Here is a 20,859-nt window from a genome sequence, read left to right as displayed (position 1 = left end):
TTCTTCATGAAAGAGAAAATGCTATTAAAATAAAGTTGTGAATACATGTATACACTTTTTAGAGAACTACACTATGGCTGGCACTTTCCCAAGCGAAAAAAATCTACAAAATTGAGTCAAAATGTCTACGGACTTTCGTCACAACTACTCTCAAAGGGGATTCCTCAATGATGAAGCATTCTCCAAAAACATAGCAAGACAACATTCCTGCTCCTTGTTAGGCAGCTTTCGATTTGGCTGATGTCGAGGCAAGGTGAGAAAGAGTTCTGTGACCAACGAATACCAAGAAGACTCCCAAGAAGCTCAAGAACTTCAATGTTGTAAAGAGGTTCAACTGCAAAGAAAGACGAATGAGTTGAGTTGGCTTGCAGATGCACGAAACATAGGAAAATAAAATTAGCAGAAACTACATGAATTGTCCCCTAACAAGTTGATTTTGAAAATATTATAATGCACTATTGAGTATCAGGAAATGATACAGAAATAATGTTGTAGCATACTGAGATCTGCAAATTTATGGAGAGTGGAACGTTGAAAATCACAAACCTTCAGCCAGAAAAGTGCATAGAGGCAAAGAACAGCTGCAATGCCAACATGAAATAGTGCAGCAAACGCAGCAGGTACTGTTGATGTTGGGAAGCTCTTAAAGTTGACCCCAAGACGAAGCAGCTGCAAGAAGACATAGAAGATCAGAGTGAGAGAGTGAAGTAATAGCTAGAATGCTAACAAAATCGACGTCGGTGACATTTGCATTAATTAAACTGAAACTAACCATATACTAAACTGAGATTTATTAGCTCTTACAAAACATATATAGTAAAAACGAGTAGAACGGGTAAAGAGCTGCTCGCTATGGAGTTTCTGCGCTGTTCAATGATTGTGATGATTGAGTCATAACATTGATGGATGTGGTCGAGAATTGCTAACAAAGTTAAAATAAGAAAATAGAACAGTAGAGTATATTGAATGTAACTGAAAGTAGAGAGAAGCCACATGCTAAGAAATGACATTATAAAATATTTGATAGTCAGAACAATGCAAGGGCTCGATGGGAAAGAACTCTAGCTATATGCATGATAAATTGATAATGGTACAACTCATAAAAAGCATTTGAAATATCAAAGTTCAGCATGGTAAGACTGCTATTTAAACATACAAACAATTATATGCCTTTCAGCCCGTTAAGTGTTTCCGTCAACATGAATAGCAGCGGGTTATGCATATGAAGGCTTGAGAAAATTAACTCACCCCAAAGAAAAATCCTACAAGTGGAACAAAGGTAAGGCCCAAGAAAGCAAGAGATAGTTCCTTAGGTGGACGCTTTTCTGGGGATCTGAATATGTGTGTTATTTCTGCTTTAGGTCCAAACCTCGAGAGAGGGTCAATCGGCTGAAGAGGTGGACGAGTTGCCTTCTCGGGTGCTTCAGGAAGATCTAAGTCGATATGACCCAAGGACCGTAAGAATGAGTTTTCCTGAAAAATCAATTCAGAAGTCCATATCAATCAATGCAAAAATTAAATCAATAAAAATAAGAACAGAATCGTAATTACCATGACGGCATCTCCAACTGTTAGTTGAAGGTCGTATTTGCCTGAAAGGTAGTAGAATTTGTCCACTAGTCCAAGGAAATCCTACATGACAACAGGAGATCATGCTTTCAGATGTTTAATCTGATGAAGATAACATGAATAATTTTATCCCTGCTGATTCACGATATTACAGACCAAATAATTTAGGGGTGCAAAGCAACCGCGATATCATACTTAAGAGAGAAAAACACTCAAGATTCATTTATCAATCAAGACCATAACCACACGTCAGGGAAAGATAAGTAAACATCAAACCCTTAAACTAGAAAAGCATTGCATGGCCATATAATAAAGGAGTAGAGACCCACGCAGCACCATGTCCCTATACAATTTAGCCATTACAATTTCCATCATGCACCTACTACAATGCCTTCCAAAAACCACCACCAACTTCCACATAAAAAGGCACTTTCCTATTTAGCTCTCTTTGTAACCTCTTCATTAAAGTGTTAAGAAGGCTGATTTACTATACTGGTAAAGAAAGGGTCTTTGACAGATAGGTAGAAGGAAAAAAAAAAAAGTCTAGCACATATCTATATATATTATTAAAATGTGTGGGCAAGCATTGTACGCCGCCATGTATCACCCTACCACATACCCTTGACCTTGAGCCACTTCATCACCCAAGTGACATTCTGCCTTAAAAATTATTAAAAGATTAGTGGAAGAAGTATTGATCACGTGACCTCTTAATTCATAATGATATGATATTACCACCAGGCTACATCTCTTGTTTGTAACCAAATTCTGAATCTAACTACCCTATCCATATGTCTTAATCTACTATTATTTATTTAAAGAGTGGGCAGAAAATGTAGGCGCCTAGGTGGCCATATGTCCCTTCTCCTCCCCCTCAAACACTAACATGACGTTATAAGTTATAACATTTGTCACTTGGCATCTATTTGGAACATTGACAATGTAAAGTTTTGAAGCACATTCTCCCATTGCTTCTTTCATCAAGATCAAATGATGATATGGGTTTTTAATTGAAACAAGAGTTAAGTTCTAATGCTTTGAATGCATATTAGGAATAAAATATTCTATATGCTAGCATGACATTCCCCTTGAAAATGACCCCCTAGAACCCCTCGGACCTCTTACTTCAAATATCTTGATCTTACCACCAAGGTAAATCTCTTATATGAAACTACATTCGAATTCTAACTACTTAATAACTTATAACCTTTTTGTTAACACAAATAAAAAAAAATAACCTTGGTATTGTCGGTCCCAAAGACTAGTTATTTCGTGAAAAGGGTTCTCCGATGTCATATAACTTGTAAGCCTACTCTTCGGCTCGTTTTAACTTAAACTCGTACTTCAGCAGTAAAAACAATACTTTAAACCTCACTTGCACTCTTTCTTCCCCTTCTTTAAGAGCAAACAATAAACATAGTGTCTTAGGAAGAAACTTTGAAAGGAGTAAGAAAAAAAGAGGTTGACAGTAATGTGTTACTATTACAATAAAGTTTTAAGTTAACTTCAAAAAAAAGTTAAAGCCCGAAAAATAATCAGGTGTATATGAAGAGGGGATTTTAGAAAAAAAATTGCCAAAAAACCTCTACTTTTAAAAATGCACACCAGTTCTCCAGTTAATAAGAATGAATTGGGTCCTGAAAACGGCTTCATAATGAAAATCTTAAACTGGTACTGTTACATTACGGACACAGAAATACCTAAGATTATCTGAACTGACGTTCAATTAAAATTTCATGTAATTTTATGCGGCAAATAGAGAGGCTTGTATATGACATTATAGCCAAAAGCAGTAAGAAAAATTTACCAATGTTATTTCAAACTTTTTCCCTGAGTTCCCAACCACAAATACATGTTCCACATTAGACTCGTGTCTCAGCTTCAGCAATGCCTGCCAAGTGCCACGGCCATATCCATTAGCAAACTATCTAAAAGTAATGGAACTGTCTGGGGATTGAACAAAAAGATAATTCAAACCTGGTGGGGCTTAAACGCATTTCCCAGAGGAGACGCTAGCTGGAAGGAGAGTCGCAACTTCTGAAGATGATTTGCTGACAAAGAAATGGAACTGTCTGCAGATAAATCTAACCTGCAATTTCAAGCTTAAACATTCAAGTACTTGATTGTTGCTAGAAAAATCAATTTTATTTTTGTTTCTTTAGCCAGACAAGTCAAACTAAGGCCAGAACAGGATATGTGAGAGGGCAACCAGAAGTCGATTGTTAAACAAATAAAGTGAAATGGTGGAATGGAACCATATGTTATTTATGTGAGAGTAAAGTAATAAAACCCATGACCAAAAGAAGAATTGGATCATTTTGGGGGGAGGGGATCTAAAAAAGGAAAATGGTGCATAATATAAGGGACAGAGAGAGTAGCAAACAATATACTAGTTCTCAATTGACAACTGGTAAACAAAAACCTTCCGAAATATAAAATATCATTTTCTAATCTTATACCTTCACCAATAGCCAAAACATAGAAAACTTCATTTCGGTAGATGCAAACTTAGGAAAGAAATTTGAAGGGGAAAATAAGAGGATTATTTGCCAATCTCTGAAACATCATGCTTACAATTAGAAAAGGGAGACGAATGATGATGATCAATGATATATAGGAAAAGATAATAGAGATGGTAGGTTCGGGAAGAACCGACAAAGACGAAATCAAGATAAGTTTCACGAATATCGAAATATACGTACTTCTTCTGAGATTCCACATTGCCATGATCACTGTCAAGGACTGATATCTCAGCATTTGCAACTTTAATTTCTGCTGTGAAATATATTTTAACCCATGTTCGGCCTCCTGTTGCATATACATCACTCTGACTTGGATCATTGAGAGTAATCTAACCCACAGCATGGAAGAAAGAAAAGGAGCAGTCAATATTTGAGTACTAGCCCAACAAAGACAGGTAACTGATTAGTTAGAACTTAGTATGGAACAAGATGACACCTTGAAAACAAATTCATATTTCCCTATATCAGCGTCCTTTGGCAAAGCATCCATGACATGAAAACCACCATCTACATCATACTTGAGATCCTGAATTAATAGATTTGACAATGTTAGTTGGTTTGTCAGTGTCTCAGTGAAGAAGCTTTAAGATTAGAAATGTTAATATGATACAGATATCTAGTAACTTGAGAAAGATTTGTCAAACACCTGATTCTCAATTATAGGAGCATTTTTTGAATCAAGACTGGCAGCTTGCACGATTTTCACTGTCACAGGAGGTGCGCCCGACCCAAGTACAGTGCTCACCTTAACCTGTTCACATATAATATAATTAACATCATTGGACTAAAAAAGGTATAGAGATTTTAGCAGGAACGTATACAGCGAGCCACTGATGTGAACAAAGAAACACAAGTGCTTCATCCAGCTAAAAAAAGCATATTCTTATAATCCATAGCACAAGTAGCACGAACAACAAGCTCACAGAGCGCATTAGCATATAAAGAAAAGTAGTCCTGATTTTTCTCCAAGCACCCCTCTTTAAATTATTTATTAAAAAAAGAAAAAAAAGCAGTACAATAGAGCTAGTTAGACCAAAACTAAGAAATTACAATGTGGCGAAGAGAAAAATGTAGTGCTCTGATAACACATACATCCATGCCATGTGTCAGACTGATACAGACCCTACAAAGTTAATCGTACAGGTTCTAGGCTTCTAGCAGACTACAAATATAAAAACAGAACCCAACTGTATCAGCATTAAGAATTTGGGTATCAAATCTTTCCTAGATGCACAACAGGATCATGATAAATTTTTCCCCTCAGAGCTCAAATTTACGTCTGTATCTAAGAAATTGACTTCATGGACCATTTTTTTGAATAGATGTAATGGAGTAATCTAGAAAAGAATATTAAATCATTTGACCATCATGAATAGGAAAAATATTTCCTTGATACTTGCATTATTAGTAAAATATGAAGCCACATAAAAAGCAACTTCTTGAATATGAAAGACAAGCGCACAGATACCTTGAGCTTGTCACTCTTGGAAAAGGAAAGCACAGTAGCAGGGAGAGACAAAATTAATGGGATTGAGACCCTGCCACAGAAAAGCAATACTTGTTACATTTACAAAAAGCTCAAGTCACCATACTCTCTGATGCATCAAAGAGGGAATAAGACGACAAAATGCAAACCAGGGAAAATCTATGAGGCTAAGAGGCTTTCATCATATTTTGAAATCTGAGCTGCAAAAAAAAAAAGGATGATCCAGGACTGTTTCCGGTTTCTAGTATCTAGGACTGTACATTGGGTGTCTGTGTGTCAATCTGAAAATCCTACCCAAAGCCAATTTACAATTGATTTTTAGTGGCTTGTGTAAATAGATACATATAAATTCAAAATTAAACCCAACAATTTCGATTTGCTTCCTGGTTCAATTGAAAATTTCCTAATATGACCCACTAGACATGAAATTTCCTTTTATACGAGCAATTTTTGTTGTTTCTCTGAGGTAAAACTCAACCTTCATTTATGTAACATATGACATAAATATCAATATATTTCATTTGCAAATAGAAGACATCATACTCCCTCCATCCCTCAGAGAAATCCCCAGTTGACAATGACATGATCCTTTAACTAATTGTACATAATATGATTGGTAGTGGATTTTTTTTTTTTTGGGGGGGGGGGGGGGGAGAGAGAGAATTATGATAGAGAGAAAAAGAGGGTTTATATGATTTGAGATGAGAAAGAGCAACAATATACTTCCTCCTTTTCTTAATAGAAGCATCATATTGACTTTTGCACTATTTAGATATCAACTTTAACCATATTCAATTAGTTGTAAAAATGAAAGTCATTACTGTAATTGTTGTTGGGTTAATCTCAATGTATATTTTCAAAACATTATTTTTTAATAATATATATATGAAAATTTTGATGGTCAAAGTTGTGCACCGGCAAGTGTGCCTAGCAGGGGAAAAAAAAAACGCAGTCGCGGGAAAGATTTGTAACGGGGAAATATAACGTTTAGCGGCTAACGCGACGTGAATTAAAAAAAAAATCAAATTAATATGTTTTGACCTTATTTGCATTGTTTTAGTTAATGAAACATTATTACTACATAATATAATCAAATCTATTAGAATATCATGTTTCATCAACTATATAATTAAATCATAAAAAAATTCGGCCAATGTTCGAAAAGAACAGATGCAACGAGGATAAAAGCGTTCTAAAGCGGCGAGTTCGCGTTACGAAACGGGCAACGCAACGAGAAGTATGTGAATTTTATTATGGCGTTCTGTAACGGGATTTTGCGAAACGGCAAATCCAAAATTCATTACAGAACGGCCGTTCTGTAACACGTGAGAGTTTTAATTCCCTGATGCCTAGTCAATATGATGCATTTATTAAGTAACATAGAAAGTATAAAGTAATAAACTACTGTATCGATTACTAAAAGGAAATGAGAAACTTTTTTTCTAGGACATCCCAAAATAGTCCAAAGTATAAAGTGGATGTAGCAACTAGCAAGTAGTGATTTTAGCTTCTATTTCAAATTCCCGTAATGTATGCTTATAATTTCGTTGTAGGATGTAGCAAGTAGTAATTTTAGCTTCTATGTCTAATTCTCGTAATGTATGATTTACAAGCTACTCATATTGCAAAATCAAAGAACAAAGCCAATTCTTCAGGTTGGATAAGTTAGTGAAAGTTTATAAATCCTTAATTATCAAACTAACATTCAAGCAAAACCTGACCTGTCCCTGTGCCAACAAGTATTCAAACACAAAATAGCAAAAAACTTACCTAGAGAGAATTGGGAGCAATAATTAAAAGACATGTCATTCAAACACGTAACCCAATGAAACAGTATGGAAAGAATACATGCATGCACTTCAACAATCACCTGTTGCTTTCCAGCAAAGCTAATGCATCAATCTGATCAAAGAAGTCATGAGGATTTCCAGGCACCCCAATGGCGAGAAAATATTTTGCCAAACCCAATATTTTGTCTCCTGAAATCTGCATGTTTCATTTAAACTTAGTGAGATATCTTCACGATACATCATTCACCCTATGCCCCCAAACCATCCATGCACATGTTATATAACCTTCCATTGTGAATCAACTTACAGCTAATTTCCCAGATGTTACATCTGCAAATGCCACGAGCCCTCGGACAACTGATGATGTAGTTGAAATTGGTCCTTGGTATTCCAATGCATCAACAACTTTCTCATCAAAGAACATGGCCCCGTCATCTGTAGCCAGGCAACAACAAAAAAAACTTATTATGGATACCCTAAAAATGCAACAACAATGAATGATTAGACTCATTGCTATACATGAGTAATTCTGATACAATAGAAAGAAGGCAATCATACATTTTAAAACATTGCTACAACAGGAAACTTTCAGTGAATGCTGGGACAGTCAAAAATTAGGATTATGAACTTTACTCTAATTCATGAATCAGGTTCACTTTGTGCAAGACAATCATAACTAGGTAAAAGAGAAAAAAAGGAGCCTCTGATGATGATTGGCAGACTTGGGAACAAGTGACACAATGGAGGATGACACATCCTCCATAAAAAAATGTACCAAAGATATAATCAAAAGCATTTGCATTTTAAAGAATTGCTACTGTTATGCAAACATCCAAACTGACAACTTTAATTTAATGCAGAGAGAATAACTGAGTGCAAAACGGTACAGCATCAACATTACAGTAAGTCCTCACACCATCACAAGATTGTTGAGATTCTAGATATTCAATGTTCCAGACAAGTTTTTGGCCAAAACATTATCCCTAACTCAAAAATAAGAGCTTTATCAAGGTACAAAGAGTGAACGCTCCATTTGCTTCAAGAACCCCAATTTATCTAACAATTAGCCTAGAATGTTGAGATGAAACACCATCAAAGGCTGTCAAATGTGCATTCGTCAGATAAATTGAGTTAAGGATAGTCGATGAGGCAATACACAAGAAGGGAGGCCCTACATACCGTACTTTTCAATGCTATCAAAAAGTTTCAATATATCATTCTTCAGAGTTCCAATCTGTCAAAAGTGCATTCAACAAATATGTAAGATGAAGCCCCATAGATAGCAACAAAAGCATCATACGTGACACATACACCAAAAGTAAACAGTAAAGCAAGATAAGACATTACGTCAACATATATTAGCTGAAAAGGCCTCTAGGGCCAGATAAAATTTATAGAATTTTTCCAGGTCCATTGACCTTTCGTCTTCCTTTACACTTACTTCACCCAAAGATAGGTCTTAAACATTACCATATGAAGAGTGATGACAACCCAGCGATTCTTCACCCATTGGCAGGTTTAAATCAGAACATGATATACCGAACATCAACATTCCTTCACAATATGATCTTGTTCGTTAGATGTCTCTTGCTATTGCTAAACCATCAACTTTCCGTACGATCCGAATAGGCATTTATAATAGCAGAAAGTATAACTCCTAATGCTCAGATTTTCCATTTTCTGAGACTCCATTAGACCAGAGAAAACTGGGTACACCAATCTATCACATACATGCTCATACAACCAGCATCATCACCACCCCCCACCCCCCCCCCCCCCCCCACCCCCCAAAAAAAAAAAACACTAGTAGGAAAGGAGAAAAGGTGATTGAATCAGGTGGAATGGTGTCCGTAACAGATAATAATTGTGGGAAATTGTTGCTCAAGGATGTGTTACAGACGACCAAACGTTTAATGGGGTGCAGAAGAGCTTAACAGAATTTCAGAGTTCAAGCAGCATACTCTCTTCAAAATTGAAGAGTTTTCTTATATGAAGGAAAGGGAAAAGTTTTTTTTTATTTTCCCCTAACCTATATTCTTTATTTTTTTATAAAATGAAGATAAACTATTTTCCCTATCTGATGAAAGATAAATTTTGTGAAAACTAGTACAAAGCAATGCTACTCAGATTTCTAATGCCAAGAATCCAAACAAAAAAAGGCTGCATGTGATATTGGACATATACTCACACATGGACACTTCAGTTACATATAAAACAAATTATTCGTTTAAAATTGCCAAGAATGAGCACTCGCAAGTGTTCCTCCAACCCAACTGATGAAGCTACAAGAAAACTATCAATCCAAAGAAAGAGCACATATTCATCGATATCACAAGAATCAGCCAACAATGCCATGTTTCGAGATTAAATGGGATCAGCAGAAGTTGAAAATACCAATGATTGATCAACATCAGCTGAGGCTAATGACACAAGTCCGGCAAGAGTTTCAAATGCCATTCCTGCAACAGACAAACAATTTGCATTCAAGAAATAGTCAGTATAGCCTATAGATTAAGCATTCTTCATCAACAAAATTGATATGACAAGACATAAAAGGAAAGCAGTTGTCCCACCCCCCACGCATATATTAATGCACATATAAGACATGTACTAGAAAAGGTAGAAACACACAAGAACGGACATAGATTAACATGAAGATAGAGCTCAATTTGACAGGGGGAGTATTTACCGGCAGCACGAGTACTGGAGTCAGGTTTGCTCGAACTATATCGCCATCGTCCATCACTTTGACCCAGAGCCTGGCAAAATTTAAACCGACATCAGTTACAGCATCCACTTGATTACAAGGGCGATGGGGCACAACCATAAAGCATCAAACCTAGAGCAAGATATAGGAGAAGCCAAATGAATGACAATGTAAAACAGAAATACCCAACCTTGACTGAACGTAAAAGTTGATCAGCATTATCGAGCTGAACATCCAAATGAGCAGCCTGATCCTGCACAAAAGATTGTAATAAAGTGTCATAAAACAGCAATACCATCAAATTCGCGTGGCGGTAAAGTCTTTAGATCGAAAGAAGTAACATATGTCAACTTCAATTTTCAGAACAGTACTCAATGTTGCATATGGTACAAAAATGAAGAAATTTGATGTCAAAGTATCATCAAAGTGCTAAAGGGTAAAATTATTAGAAACAAAAAAGTAATCTGTACATTTCCAATGAAACCAAGAGATTCACAATTCCATGGCTTTTAAATAACAAACTAACCCCGAATGGTTAATGAATTAAGTGTTGCTTGGTTTATCTTAAAAAGAAGCACACAATCATTGCCTTTCAAAAATCAATTGAAAACAATTTTTTCTGTTATACCATAGTATAGATTGCATATTACTTCCCCGCTCCTGTCCCTGCCATTGTAGGAAGCCCCTTTAAAGGCATATGATCAATGATTCAATGCTGATGTTGAAGATAGCAAAAGAAATTGACAAAATGATGATTGATTACCTTAAGAAGTAGCAAGCTTCCAACAGAGTAGTAGAAGTCAAGCAATGAGTTTGCTTTAGTGATGGCAGCTTGTAATGTTGAGCTGACAGCCTTGAGAAAATAGGAGAAAGGAGAGATAGAGAAGAGAAAAGGAGTTAAAACACCTCAAATACATTCACTTATTCATAAGTTTGCTCCTACGACAGGAAAAGGCAAGACAAACAAATCCTTTATACATATTCTGAAACACATGAAATTAGAAAGAAACTGTACCTTAAAATTCTCTTCATCAACCTTGCACTTTAGAGCTCGATTTGATTTCAATGCAAAATTGATATCCTTCAAGCTAGCAGATGAATCCTTGAAGGTCTCCGTAATCAAGGTGCATGTTGAGGTACTTATATCAAGATCTTTCCCAATTCCAAGGATCTCAAAGGTTCTCAAAGCTTCATAAGCGTCTTCAAGACTATCCAAAGAAGAATATGAGTCAGGTAATATTCAAGACTCAACTCTCTGAGAGAATATACTACAGACAAGGAGAAAATAATCAATTAGGCGCACACTGCTAAGGCGCTAACACAGAAAAATAAACCACTTCTGATGGTGCATACCACTTGAGAACAAATATTCATATCAGCCACAACTGAGATTTCAACTTGAAACTTCTTAGTGTTATGATGCTTCACACTTCAAGTTCCTACTTCTAGGAACAAACCAAACTCCAAGGACTCCTAAAGTCCTAATACCCCTTCCTCCTCCGAACCTTACATGCAAATCCTAGTTTTTTTAAAGTTCTCCAGCAAATAATGAGCAGCCTTGTTTTGGAAAAATAGGCAAAAGTTACGGAATCAAATAGCTAAGCAGAAAGATGATACCACGATAACCATTTGGCCAACAAAATTCTTTAGAAAAAGGGCACACACAATCCAGACGTCCTAAACTTTGGTTATATTCTCAATATTACACCCCTATGTAAGATATAGATTTTATTTTGCAATATCCCAACTCAAAAGCCTCCTTATTCAAAATTCAAAAATCCTACCTTCCACTTTGTTACGAATTCATAGTGCGGTTTCATTTTCCTATACATTCCTCACAAACTTCTTATAACAAGAGCTCCCCTTTTCCCACATGAGTTAATTTTCATCTTACTCACCGTATAATTCAAATTTACGCAACTGTGAAAACGAGGATACCATTGTTTCCTGGGAAATGACACCCAATAATATCAAATCTTCTCCTACTAAAAACAACAAATAAAAATTATAACAAAAATCAACCCAGCATCTTAGTTCTACCCTTTTCAATCAAATTGAGCTAAAACATCCTCGAGATCTCTTCAATTTCCACAATGTGAAAACAAATAACAACAGGATTGGATCAAATTGACCACGCATTCGAAGCAATTATACAGACAATAATTAAAACCTACAATTTCAATCAGAAATCAAAATAATGATATTAAGGGTTTAAGTAGGGGTTTTGAAAACCTTTTAAAGGATCCATCGACTGGCTTGAAAATCTGACGAGCTGCAGATCGGTGAGACTCCGCAATTGGATGGAAGATCGCAGCTTCACAGATCGAAGAAATAAAAAGAAGAGCCAAAAACCCTAGGGTTGGGTTCATTCCTGCAAAATCACACGAAATTTGGGGAAAATTATGAGTGAGATGAAAGATAAAATGACGGAAATTGATGTGATTGAGAAAGAAAATGATTGATTTAGAAATAAATGAGTGAATAGTGAGAGATCTTACTGGTTTTCATTCTGCGCAAAAACCAGAGAGAGAGAAGACAGTGAAGGAAGAATGGAGGAGATGAAACTCAAGTAAAGAAGACTTGTGAGTTGACAATTTGGTTCGGGTCAATTGATGGATCCTGGGTTGTGGGCTTGTGGCATGTGGGGTTATGGTTTATGACTATGGCCAAAAGAATTGGCTAGCTTTTTTTTATCTCGCTAAAAACTTGCTATGAAAAAACTTGCTCGGAAAAAACTTGCTTATCTAACGAGCTACATTCTCTTACTTATATTTATATTGTATGTGCCTTGAATTAATCTGAGACAAGTCACATAAGTATCACTGTTTGAGATATATAAATATACGTTGCTTTTGAGTTTACTTCTGCAGCTGAACATTCTATCTTTGTATCTTTCTTTGATTGAGAATTTTGTCTTGATACGGAAGGATATGTTTCCTTTGTTGGTGATTCTCGGAGTCAAATAGATGTAGTACATGGATTTTTGGCATTTTCAGCCTTTTGTTTTTAATGTGATTGGTGTTTTTGTTGTTTTGTCCATTTGTGTGATGCACCGACTATCCATCATAAAGTTAGCACCAACACCTTTGTCTCAAAATGGACTACTTGACCCTTGATCGCGTCTAATTTGATAGAGAGGTATGGGCCTTGTCAGTAGAGGTGTTAAGGATGCAGATTAGTTGTGTGCTTAAGGTTGCTTGACTTAACTTATAACATTTACGTTTGAATTCGAGTTCAGCTATGTTTGGTTTATCTTAATTTTATCGGTATGATTTAAACTTAATTTTTGGTTGCGTATGAGTTGAACTTATTTTCTCAAATTTGATATAGACTTATCTAAGTTTGTCTGATATAAGTAATAACATCGCGAAATTATGTGAATTAAACATAGCCTCTTTGCATGTATATATCAAGTATATTTGCCTTTTAATTTTACTTGATTTGGATATTTTCAAGTAAATATTATTTTACATTATACTTCTTCACGTCTAAATTCTTTTTACTAATTTTTGAGATTTTATGGTATTACACACATTTTTAGTATGATAATACACGTATAGAATAGACAAAAAGCTAGTCATGACTAAGTTTTTATCGCATTCTTGTTTCACCAGAGAAAAAGAATAAACAGGAAGTATCTTGAATATGTTCACAAGCATTTCGAGGAACTTTTTTGAATTTCTACAATAGAGCTAATTATAGATGAGTTCGACTCACTAAGTATGTTGTGTCTAACCTATTAGAAAACGAGGCTATTATTTAAAAATAGTAAATTTTGACATGAGTTGCTCATTGGCGAAAAGAGCCACTAATCCCAACTTATCCAAACCGTTGGAAACCAAGTTTGGACAAAAGCTTTTATAAGGTTTTTCACATGCAAGCTAGGTTCAAGATGTTAAAATTATGGAAAAACAACAACCAAATATAATTTTAACCTCGCCGACCTATTTAACTAGAAGAAAAAACAAGTATTCATTCATTTATACGCCCTTATAATGGAAGCGTCAATGTAATAGTCCAAAAATCCCACGAGCCACAAAATAAACGTCATGTAATAGTCCAAAAATCCCACGAGCCACAAAATAAACGTCATTTAATAGTCCAAAAATCCCACGAGTCACAAAGTATATAGAATATAAACCGAACATTTGAATTGTAGGTTAGTCAATAGTCAGTTAGTCACTACTTATACTCATCTCCTCTTTACTCAGGCTCGATTGAAGTTTATAGTGGGGATTATGTTCTATAAAATCTCAGTCAAGCAGTATATGTGGATCAACAGAAGTTGCCCATCTAGAAATCTCACCCATTCATTGTATTATTAAATCAATGGAATTTTTGAAGTTCTATATTTTTACTTCTTATACATAACCCTTAGGAGTTAGGAGTTTAGGACTATGTATAACATTTTCGTATGATAAAACAAAAAGGCAAGGTCCATGAATTCAAATGTCATTAGTAATCACTGGTTTTATAAAGGGGGAAATGTCATCACTTTTAGTTACTATAATAATTGATGACAAGGGGAAAAAGTCTGGGAAAAAATCACAGTGAAAACTGCGTTCTGGTTTTCTTTTTCCCTCTAAAATAACTTACATTACCAGAACAGAAAATGGCTGTAATGCTACCAACGCCGCGATGCGAAGCGCCTATAGTGCTTCACAAAGGGGAGCACAAAGTAACCACTTTAACAGACCTCATACATAACCAAGATCCAAGACTATAGTTTTCATATTCATACAATGTCAAAATTCAAGTTAGTTTTTCACTATCACCTTTCTTTGGATTTCACAGGGACACCTTTATACATGTTAACACGTTCCCTCAATGACTCCACTCGAGGGCGTGCCACCTTATTGTTGGGATCGAAAAGCAGCACTTCTTCAAAAGCCTTAAGAGCAGACATGAGATCTTTCTTCTTATCATATGCATCCCCAAGGTTATTCCAAGCAGTGACATACCCAGGTTGAACCTTAACCGCTTTCTCAAACATTGTTATACCCTTTTCAAGCTTTTCATCAAGCACATAACTCACACCCAATGCATTATAAACCTGTTGGTGGACATTCTTGAGTTTAGAGATACATTAGTAGTATATAATTTGCGAGTAAGCCTGTTCTTTACAGTAAAACCTAGTGCAGAAACTATAAAGTCTGAAGAAAGTAACTTGTGTCTTTAGTTCTGGAACATCTTATAAACATTAGAAGTATGTTGTAAGTAGCAACGAGCAATCATAATTGGCAATATTACCTGACTCAGCCTTGACACTCTGACGTCGGTAACTGAGTATGGACACTTGACATTTCATTTCCTCATATAATAGACGAGTCTAACACGAGGACCTGAGTCCAATTGCTATAGAAAATATTTGATAAGATGAAATAACCACGACTGTTCAATTTAGATCCCATATGTGACAGGATGTGAAGAGGTCTGGAAAATATCCTCTAAACCCTAACTAATAGGATATTTAGGCAAGGAGAAGTCGTGAATGTCAAATGCTATTCTTCGAATGGTGTCATTATTGTCATGCAGAAAGAATTATAAGACTAAGTATGATTTATGAAGAGTATGCAATATTTTAAAAGCCTTAGGAAATCAATGCCGTCAAACCTGAGCAAGATCCTGGTCATCTCCATCCCATTTGTCAATTGCCTGAAGCAAGAATTTTGTGGCAGCTGGGTAATATTTCCTTCGCAGCATAACTGCTCCGAGTTCAAAGAGCTCAACTGCACTCGCATCACCACTCCTTACTTGCTCCTGAAACAACAGAATTGTAATATCTCACAGTGAGCAGACTTAGAGGGGTTGTAAGAAGTAAGAGAGTGTTAGCTTGGGAGGACAACATTTTTCTGGAAAAGTGAGTTTCGTGTTCTCCTTTGTTTGTGTAACGGGTGGAAAAAAGTTTTCCCAAGGATGAAAACTAGCTCTGCCAAGGAAGGAATGTCACTATTTTCTCCCTATTCCTTACATTCCTCCTCTTACGGTTAAATTTCATTTTTCCTTTCTCCATGACATTTAATGCAAGGAACCAAACAAAGGATAACATCTAAATTTGTGTATATTCTTGGAAAATATGTTTCTATGGAAAGTCATCATCCATTGAAAATGCTATTCATCCAGCCACATGGAACCTAAGATCCCTCCATGAAATTATTGAAATTGACTAACTCCTCTGTCGTACAGCATACCAGTCATGCAGTTATGAGATATATACATGTATCAAATAGAAAGGCTGACCTGTAATTCTTTAGCAGAAAGGTCGAGTTCACGACGAACAAGGACTTGACGAATAACAAAAAAGGTCCCAGCTCCAAGCAGAGCCAATAGCAAAAGCACATATGACAATTGAATCCCCAATTCAAACAACTCTCCGACCTCATAAACTGGATTTATCTTAATGTCAGTGCTGGAGTATGCCGCTTGTGAAGACAATAACCAGGCAATTGTAGCAGATGATAATGCACTAGCGCCTCTTAATGACCCCCTGAAGTTTTCATTATCTTTCACAGCACAATATTTCTTATAAACTTCTGCAACAGTTGAAATTAGCATCACATGTATAGACAAGGTGTGTTACTCTATTACAAGATTTACCTAAAGTATTAAATAACAAGAGAAGGTTAAAAACTGAAAAGTGACCCCCCCCCCCCCCAAAAAAAAATGCAGGATTTTAGCAATAAAGTTCTCTTAAATTGTTATGTTTTATACTTTTTAAATACAAATCACAACATCATATTAGTATCCACTTGCACTACAAAGAGTAATAGTGAGAACTCGTAACTCCCTTTGTCTGAAAAAAAAAAATCGTTTCGACAACAAAGATCGTTTATTGGAAAGAGAAATGATAGCACAAAATAATGAAAACAACATAAACATGGTTATATGCAACAGAGTGGGTTTTTCTATTTCCTTTGTTAAACATCCTTATCATTTAAAACATATCCATTTTTTCAGATTACGCAATTAACAAATATACAGAAGATCAATACATTGAAAAAGCCTTTATTTTAGTTAAAATCATAATGCCACGATTATTATATACAAGGATAGGAGAAGAGTTACCACACTTTTCCATTGATACTATTGGTCCCAATATCAATGTCATTCCAAATTTCTGCCTTCATGCACAACAAAGGAGAAAAATTAGAGACTGTGCGCACAGCAGTAAAACATTAAAAATATATCCATATACTCAGGTCTTAGAGAACTGTGAGAGTTGATGTATGTAAATGTAGATCTGACCAAATGACAAGAATCGTCACAGGAGCAACACAAACTTCAAAACACTTACACTTTAAACCAGTACTGTTTAAATCCACCCCCCCCCCCAAAAAAAAAAAAGTAAAAAAAATAGGAGTTCGTACATATCTAAACATGTTCAACTTATCATAGTAATCAGTAAGTCATGAGTCATCATTATACATGCTATAGAAAACTGCAGGATACCAGGCAGCACTAAATAAAACTTTGACATTGCAACCCAATCTTTTATATACATCCTCCAACAAACAGAAAAAGAAATATCTTGTGATTTTGGAAACTACATATCCGTAATTTTATTACATTTAGGTAACAGCTTCACTTAGAATACAACTCAAATATATTATCTTTAGCGACACTGCTGACTGTGAAAATAAATTAATCCGGTTGATTTTAGCTATTGTTGTAAAGCCTTTTGGAGTCACCAATGAGAAACCTTTTAATTAGTTAGGATAAAACAAAACTTGAGTATATAGAACAGTGTTGCAGCCTAAATGGAGTATGACACTAGAATTTTCCAAAGATTTAGGGGCCAAACTCAAACTGTTAGCAAACTTTCAATGAGGAACAAAGCCATATTTCTGGGAGGTGGAATGATTTTTAACAAATGAATGCACCAGCTGTATCCCAGTACGGATGATAAAAGACCACAACAAAATGTATAGAATTGAGGCAGTTAGGCACAGCACAAAGAACCCCAATCAATTTTCTCGCGTTGCTAATAATGATTGCAACAGTCAGAATGCAAAATGAGGGAACTTACAAGTTTAGATGATACATGAGCCTGGTGTTGTGTTAACTATTATAACTGGATTGACAACAAGCACAAACAAGTACCTAAGACAGCCAATAATCCTTCATACACCAGCAATATTGAAAGATGTTACTCACTCATGGACCATAACCTCCAGAAAACTTACATGTAAGCTTCTTATAGGCAAGCTACAGTCATCTCACATGACTACTCTGCTTAAACTAGCATTGAACTTGCTTTCACTTATTTTGCATGTTTCTCCTAATGTTAGCTTGTTTTTCTTTCTTATTTATCAGTGAGATAAGTCCTTTTAACAATTACAGCCATTGATATTTTATACACCAAGCTAGTTTTGCACCAGCAACGACCTTCTATTTATCTTCTTCCGAACTTGGTCATCACATTATTATGTTTGCTACTTCGCTCAATGTAAGAAATAAAGCTTTAATGCTTAAATAGCATGTACTCTACAATGTTAGGAAAAAAAGTTCAACACTCATCAAGATGCCACTCTAAGTATGACATATCCCTATCATAATGTAAACAGAATGTTCAAATCGTGGCCTGAGAATAGGAAGCCGTGATAACATCTGTTGAATTGCAATTACTCATCATCAATTTATACATCTGAGAATGCCTAATCCATGACCAAATCGAACTTTGAAGGGCACTTGATCATTTGGCTCCCCAACATTAACTTAAATATCTCAAAAATTATGTCCAACCATCACATGTTGGACAAGTTACAGGTTATGACATTGGCATCACAAAAGTTGTTATTGAAGAAATTCTCGACATTTATCTACAAGAACTAAGCACTTATTGTGCCATAATTACTACAACATGAATCAAGAATTCCTCTATAATTGATATGAAGCATCATCACTTCACTATTTTCTCCATATTCACTCCCTTCTAAACCCTCCACACGCGCGCGCACGCACGCAAGCACAATCACAAATTTGCTAGGGAGGAGTTCATGTTCCCCTCCCCTTTATCTCTTCTCTACACCTTCTAAGCAGGCTGCTACTTTTCTCCTACTGTCCTACACCTCTCTTCTCAGCCATTTTTAGTATCAAAAACCATCAAATATCACCCATCAAACAAAGCAAATTACATAATTTACTCACAAAGAGTTAATAACATAAAATAATAATCAAAGCACCATAAGAATGGAGATAATTCATATAAATTAGCAAAGAACAGGAGCACTCACATGGCGTTGAAACTTGAAAAGAGCATCACAAGAGCTCAAATTTCTGGGATCATTAGTTGAACAAGACAGAAACTTGAATTTGGAAGGAGATAATGAAGCTACCAAGACAGAAGAATAAGAAGAAGAAGATTGAGAGAGAAACATGGAAGAAGTAACTCTGCTAGTTGAAGAGGAGAGAGAAGGAGAATTCGTCAAAATTGGGGCGAGATGGAAAATTCTATCAGAAATTGAGGTTGAGATCATGGTTTTCTGTACTGGGTGATTGCAAATTTTTGGTGGGTTTTGAAAAATTTGCAGAAATTTGGGAGGATGTACAAGTAGAAGAAGATTGAGAAGCTAGTGGTCACTAGTTGGTTTTGGTTAGTGTTATAAATGAGGGTTGTTTGGCTTCCATGGATAAAAATGTGGATAGCGGGTAATCTACTAATCTCTATCAAATTCAATGATGCACCCCCCATCCCCTGTTTCAACCGTGGTGAACTATTTTTACCTTTTACCCCTCTAGGAAAGAAAATGCAATTGTCGTAGATGATCGATTCGTGTCTAAAACGCGTGAAATTAATGTATATCAATTGTTTTCCAATGAATATTGATCTCGACGATTCTCCTTTGTTAACCTTTATTTTTATGTTTCTTAATTTGTTTATTGCAGGTAATTCTTTGTTCATTGTATTTTCTTTGTCTATTCATTAGGTTGAGTGGTTGTTCATTAGATATTTTCCCTTATGTTCATCTTTTTTTCTTGTCGTTTATTGCTGATTTAGATGTTCATTGAGTCTCGTGTGTTGTTCTTTTGTTCTTTTGCTTAGTTTGTTCATTAAGGAGGTTGTTTTGTTCATTGTGTTGAATGGTGCACAACATTTAGATGGTAGACTCGTGTCTACCATCTAATTTGCAAAGAAAATGTGGCTTGTGAATAAAACATTAAAAAAAAATGAAGGTTCATAATTGTAAGTAGTCGAACGCGTGGAATTATGTGTGCATAAGTAATAAAATGGAGAAAGTATTTAAGATTATGGTAGAGTTTTGAGCACATTTTTATTCCGATGCAAAAGAGGGCAATCCTCATGTGGAAGACCTAGTACGCCAGGCCATGATCAAGTTCGAAAGGGCGGGGGAGCTGACCAAAAAGGCGGAAACCTCAAATTGCAAAAATAATTAAACAGAACATGTGAATAGTCCAAAAATCAAAAATAATGGAACAACTAATAATTATTAGATCGAAGGGAGTAAATCCTAAAGATGGAGAAGCTGTATATGAGGAAAATCTTGAAGGTGCATGGGTATAATAGGACTTTTGAACATGTAAATTTGTTCTTTAGCTCCTTAGCTTTATTATACTTTTTTTATTTCATCTCAAAAAAGGAATAATAAGTGAATGACATCGGTGGAAAGGAGGAGAAATTAAATGTGATTTTTTATAAAAAATATAAAAAACAACAATGTGTAGATTAAAAAACGGACCAAAAAGAAAAATGTGTAGATTAAAAAGAAACGGAGGGAGTATATATTAACAAACAAGAGATATAAATTGCAATTTTTGGTGATTGAA

At 35.6% G+C, this 20,859-nt stretch overlaps 2 protein-coding genes across 5 annotated transcripts; both read right to left on the bottom strand.

The window, feature by feature from the left end:
• Positions 1-12,731, bottom strand: LOC104905247 (dolichyl-diphosphooligosaccharide--protein glycosyltransferase subunit 2). Its single transcript, XM_010693718.4, has 20 exons — positions 12,573-12,731; positions 12,307-12,445; positions 11,090-11,282; positions 10,838-10,927; positions 10,265-10,327; positions 10,057-10,126; positions 9,762-9,826; positions 8,547-8,601; positions 7,675-7,802; positions 7,448-7,563; positions 5,560-5,629; positions 4,738-4,842; positions 4,528-4,617; positions 4,272-4,420; positions 3,547-3,658; positions 3,377-3,460; positions 1,552-1,632; positions 1,249-1,473; positions 547-669; positions 1-334 (listed from the first exon to the last, which is right to left on the bottom strand). The coding sequence occupies exons 1-20, from the start codon at positions 12,580-12,582 to the stop codon at positions 218-220; spliced, it is 2,085 nt and encodes a 694-aa protein (XP_010692020.1). The 5' UTR covers positions 12,583-12,731; the 3' UTR covers positions 1-217.
• A 1,779-nt stretch (positions 12,732-14,510) lies between these two features.
• Positions 14,511-19,708, bottom strand: LOC104905248 (tetratricopeptide repeat domain-containing protein PYG7, chloroplastic). 4 transcript variants are annotated; one of them, XM_010693720.4, is made up of 5 exons: positions 19,308-19,708; positions 17,140-17,191; positions 16,315-16,604; positions 15,688-15,834; positions 14,511-15,127 (listed from the first exon to the last, which is right to left on the bottom strand). In XM_010693720.4, the coding sequence occupies exons 1-5, from the start codon at positions 19,548-19,550 to the stop codon at positions 14,846-14,848; spliced, it is 1,014 nt and encodes a 337-aa protein (XP_010692022.1). In that variant the 5' UTR covers positions 19,551-19,708; the 3' UTR covers positions 14,511-14,845. The 4 variants fall into 4 exon arrangements, with proteins under 4 accessions (XP_010692022.1, XP_010692021.1, XP_010692023.1 ...); XM_010693719.4 differs by having other exon boundaries at positions 16,315-16,607; positions 19,308-19,707; XM_010693721.4 differs by having other exon boundaries at positions 16,315-16,607; positions 17,140-17,195; positions 19,308-19,483.
• Between the last annotated feature and the right edge of the window lie 1,151 nt (positions 19,709-20,859).

Source organism: Beta vulgaris, chromosome 1 (genome assembly GCF_026745355.1).
Source record: "Beta vulgaris subsp. vulgaris cultivar EL10 chromosome 1, EL10.2, whole genome shotgun sequence".
Lineage (NCBI taxonomy): Eukaryota > Viridiplantae > Streptophyta > Magnoliopsida > Caryophyllales > Amaranthaceae > Beta > Beta vulgaris.
Note: the sequence above shows the minus strand (reverse complement) of the source record. Positions and strands in the feature narration are given on the sequence as shown.

What these genes read in the sequence shown, in the direction of transcription:
- LOC104905247 (XM_010693718.4), bottom strand. An exon ending in GCTTTGCTGGAAAGCAACAG is followed by an intron (nt 5,630 to 7,447) that starts GTGATTGTTGAA and finishes TTTCTGTGGCAG; the next exon opens with GGTCTCAATCCCATTAATTT. An exon ending in AATGTGGAATCTCAGAAGAA is followed by an intron (nt 3,659 to 4,271) that starts GTACGTATATTT and finishes TTGAAATTGCAG; the next exon opens with GTTAGATTTATCTGCAGACA.
- LOC104905248 (XM_010693719.4), bottom strand. Translation starts at nt 19,550, where the DNA reads ATGATCTCAACCTCAATTTCTGATAGAATTTTCCATCTCGCCCCAATT. An exon ending in AGTATCAATGGAAAAGTGTG is followed by an intron (nt 16,608 to 17,139) that starts GTAACTCTTCTC and finishes CAACTGTTGCAG; the next exon opens with AAGTTTATAAGAAATATTGT. An exon ending in ATGACCAGGATCTTGCTCAG is followed by an intron (nt 15,128 to 15,687) that starts GTTTGACGGCAT and finishes GTCCACCAACAG; the next exon opens with GTTTATAATGCATTGGGTGT.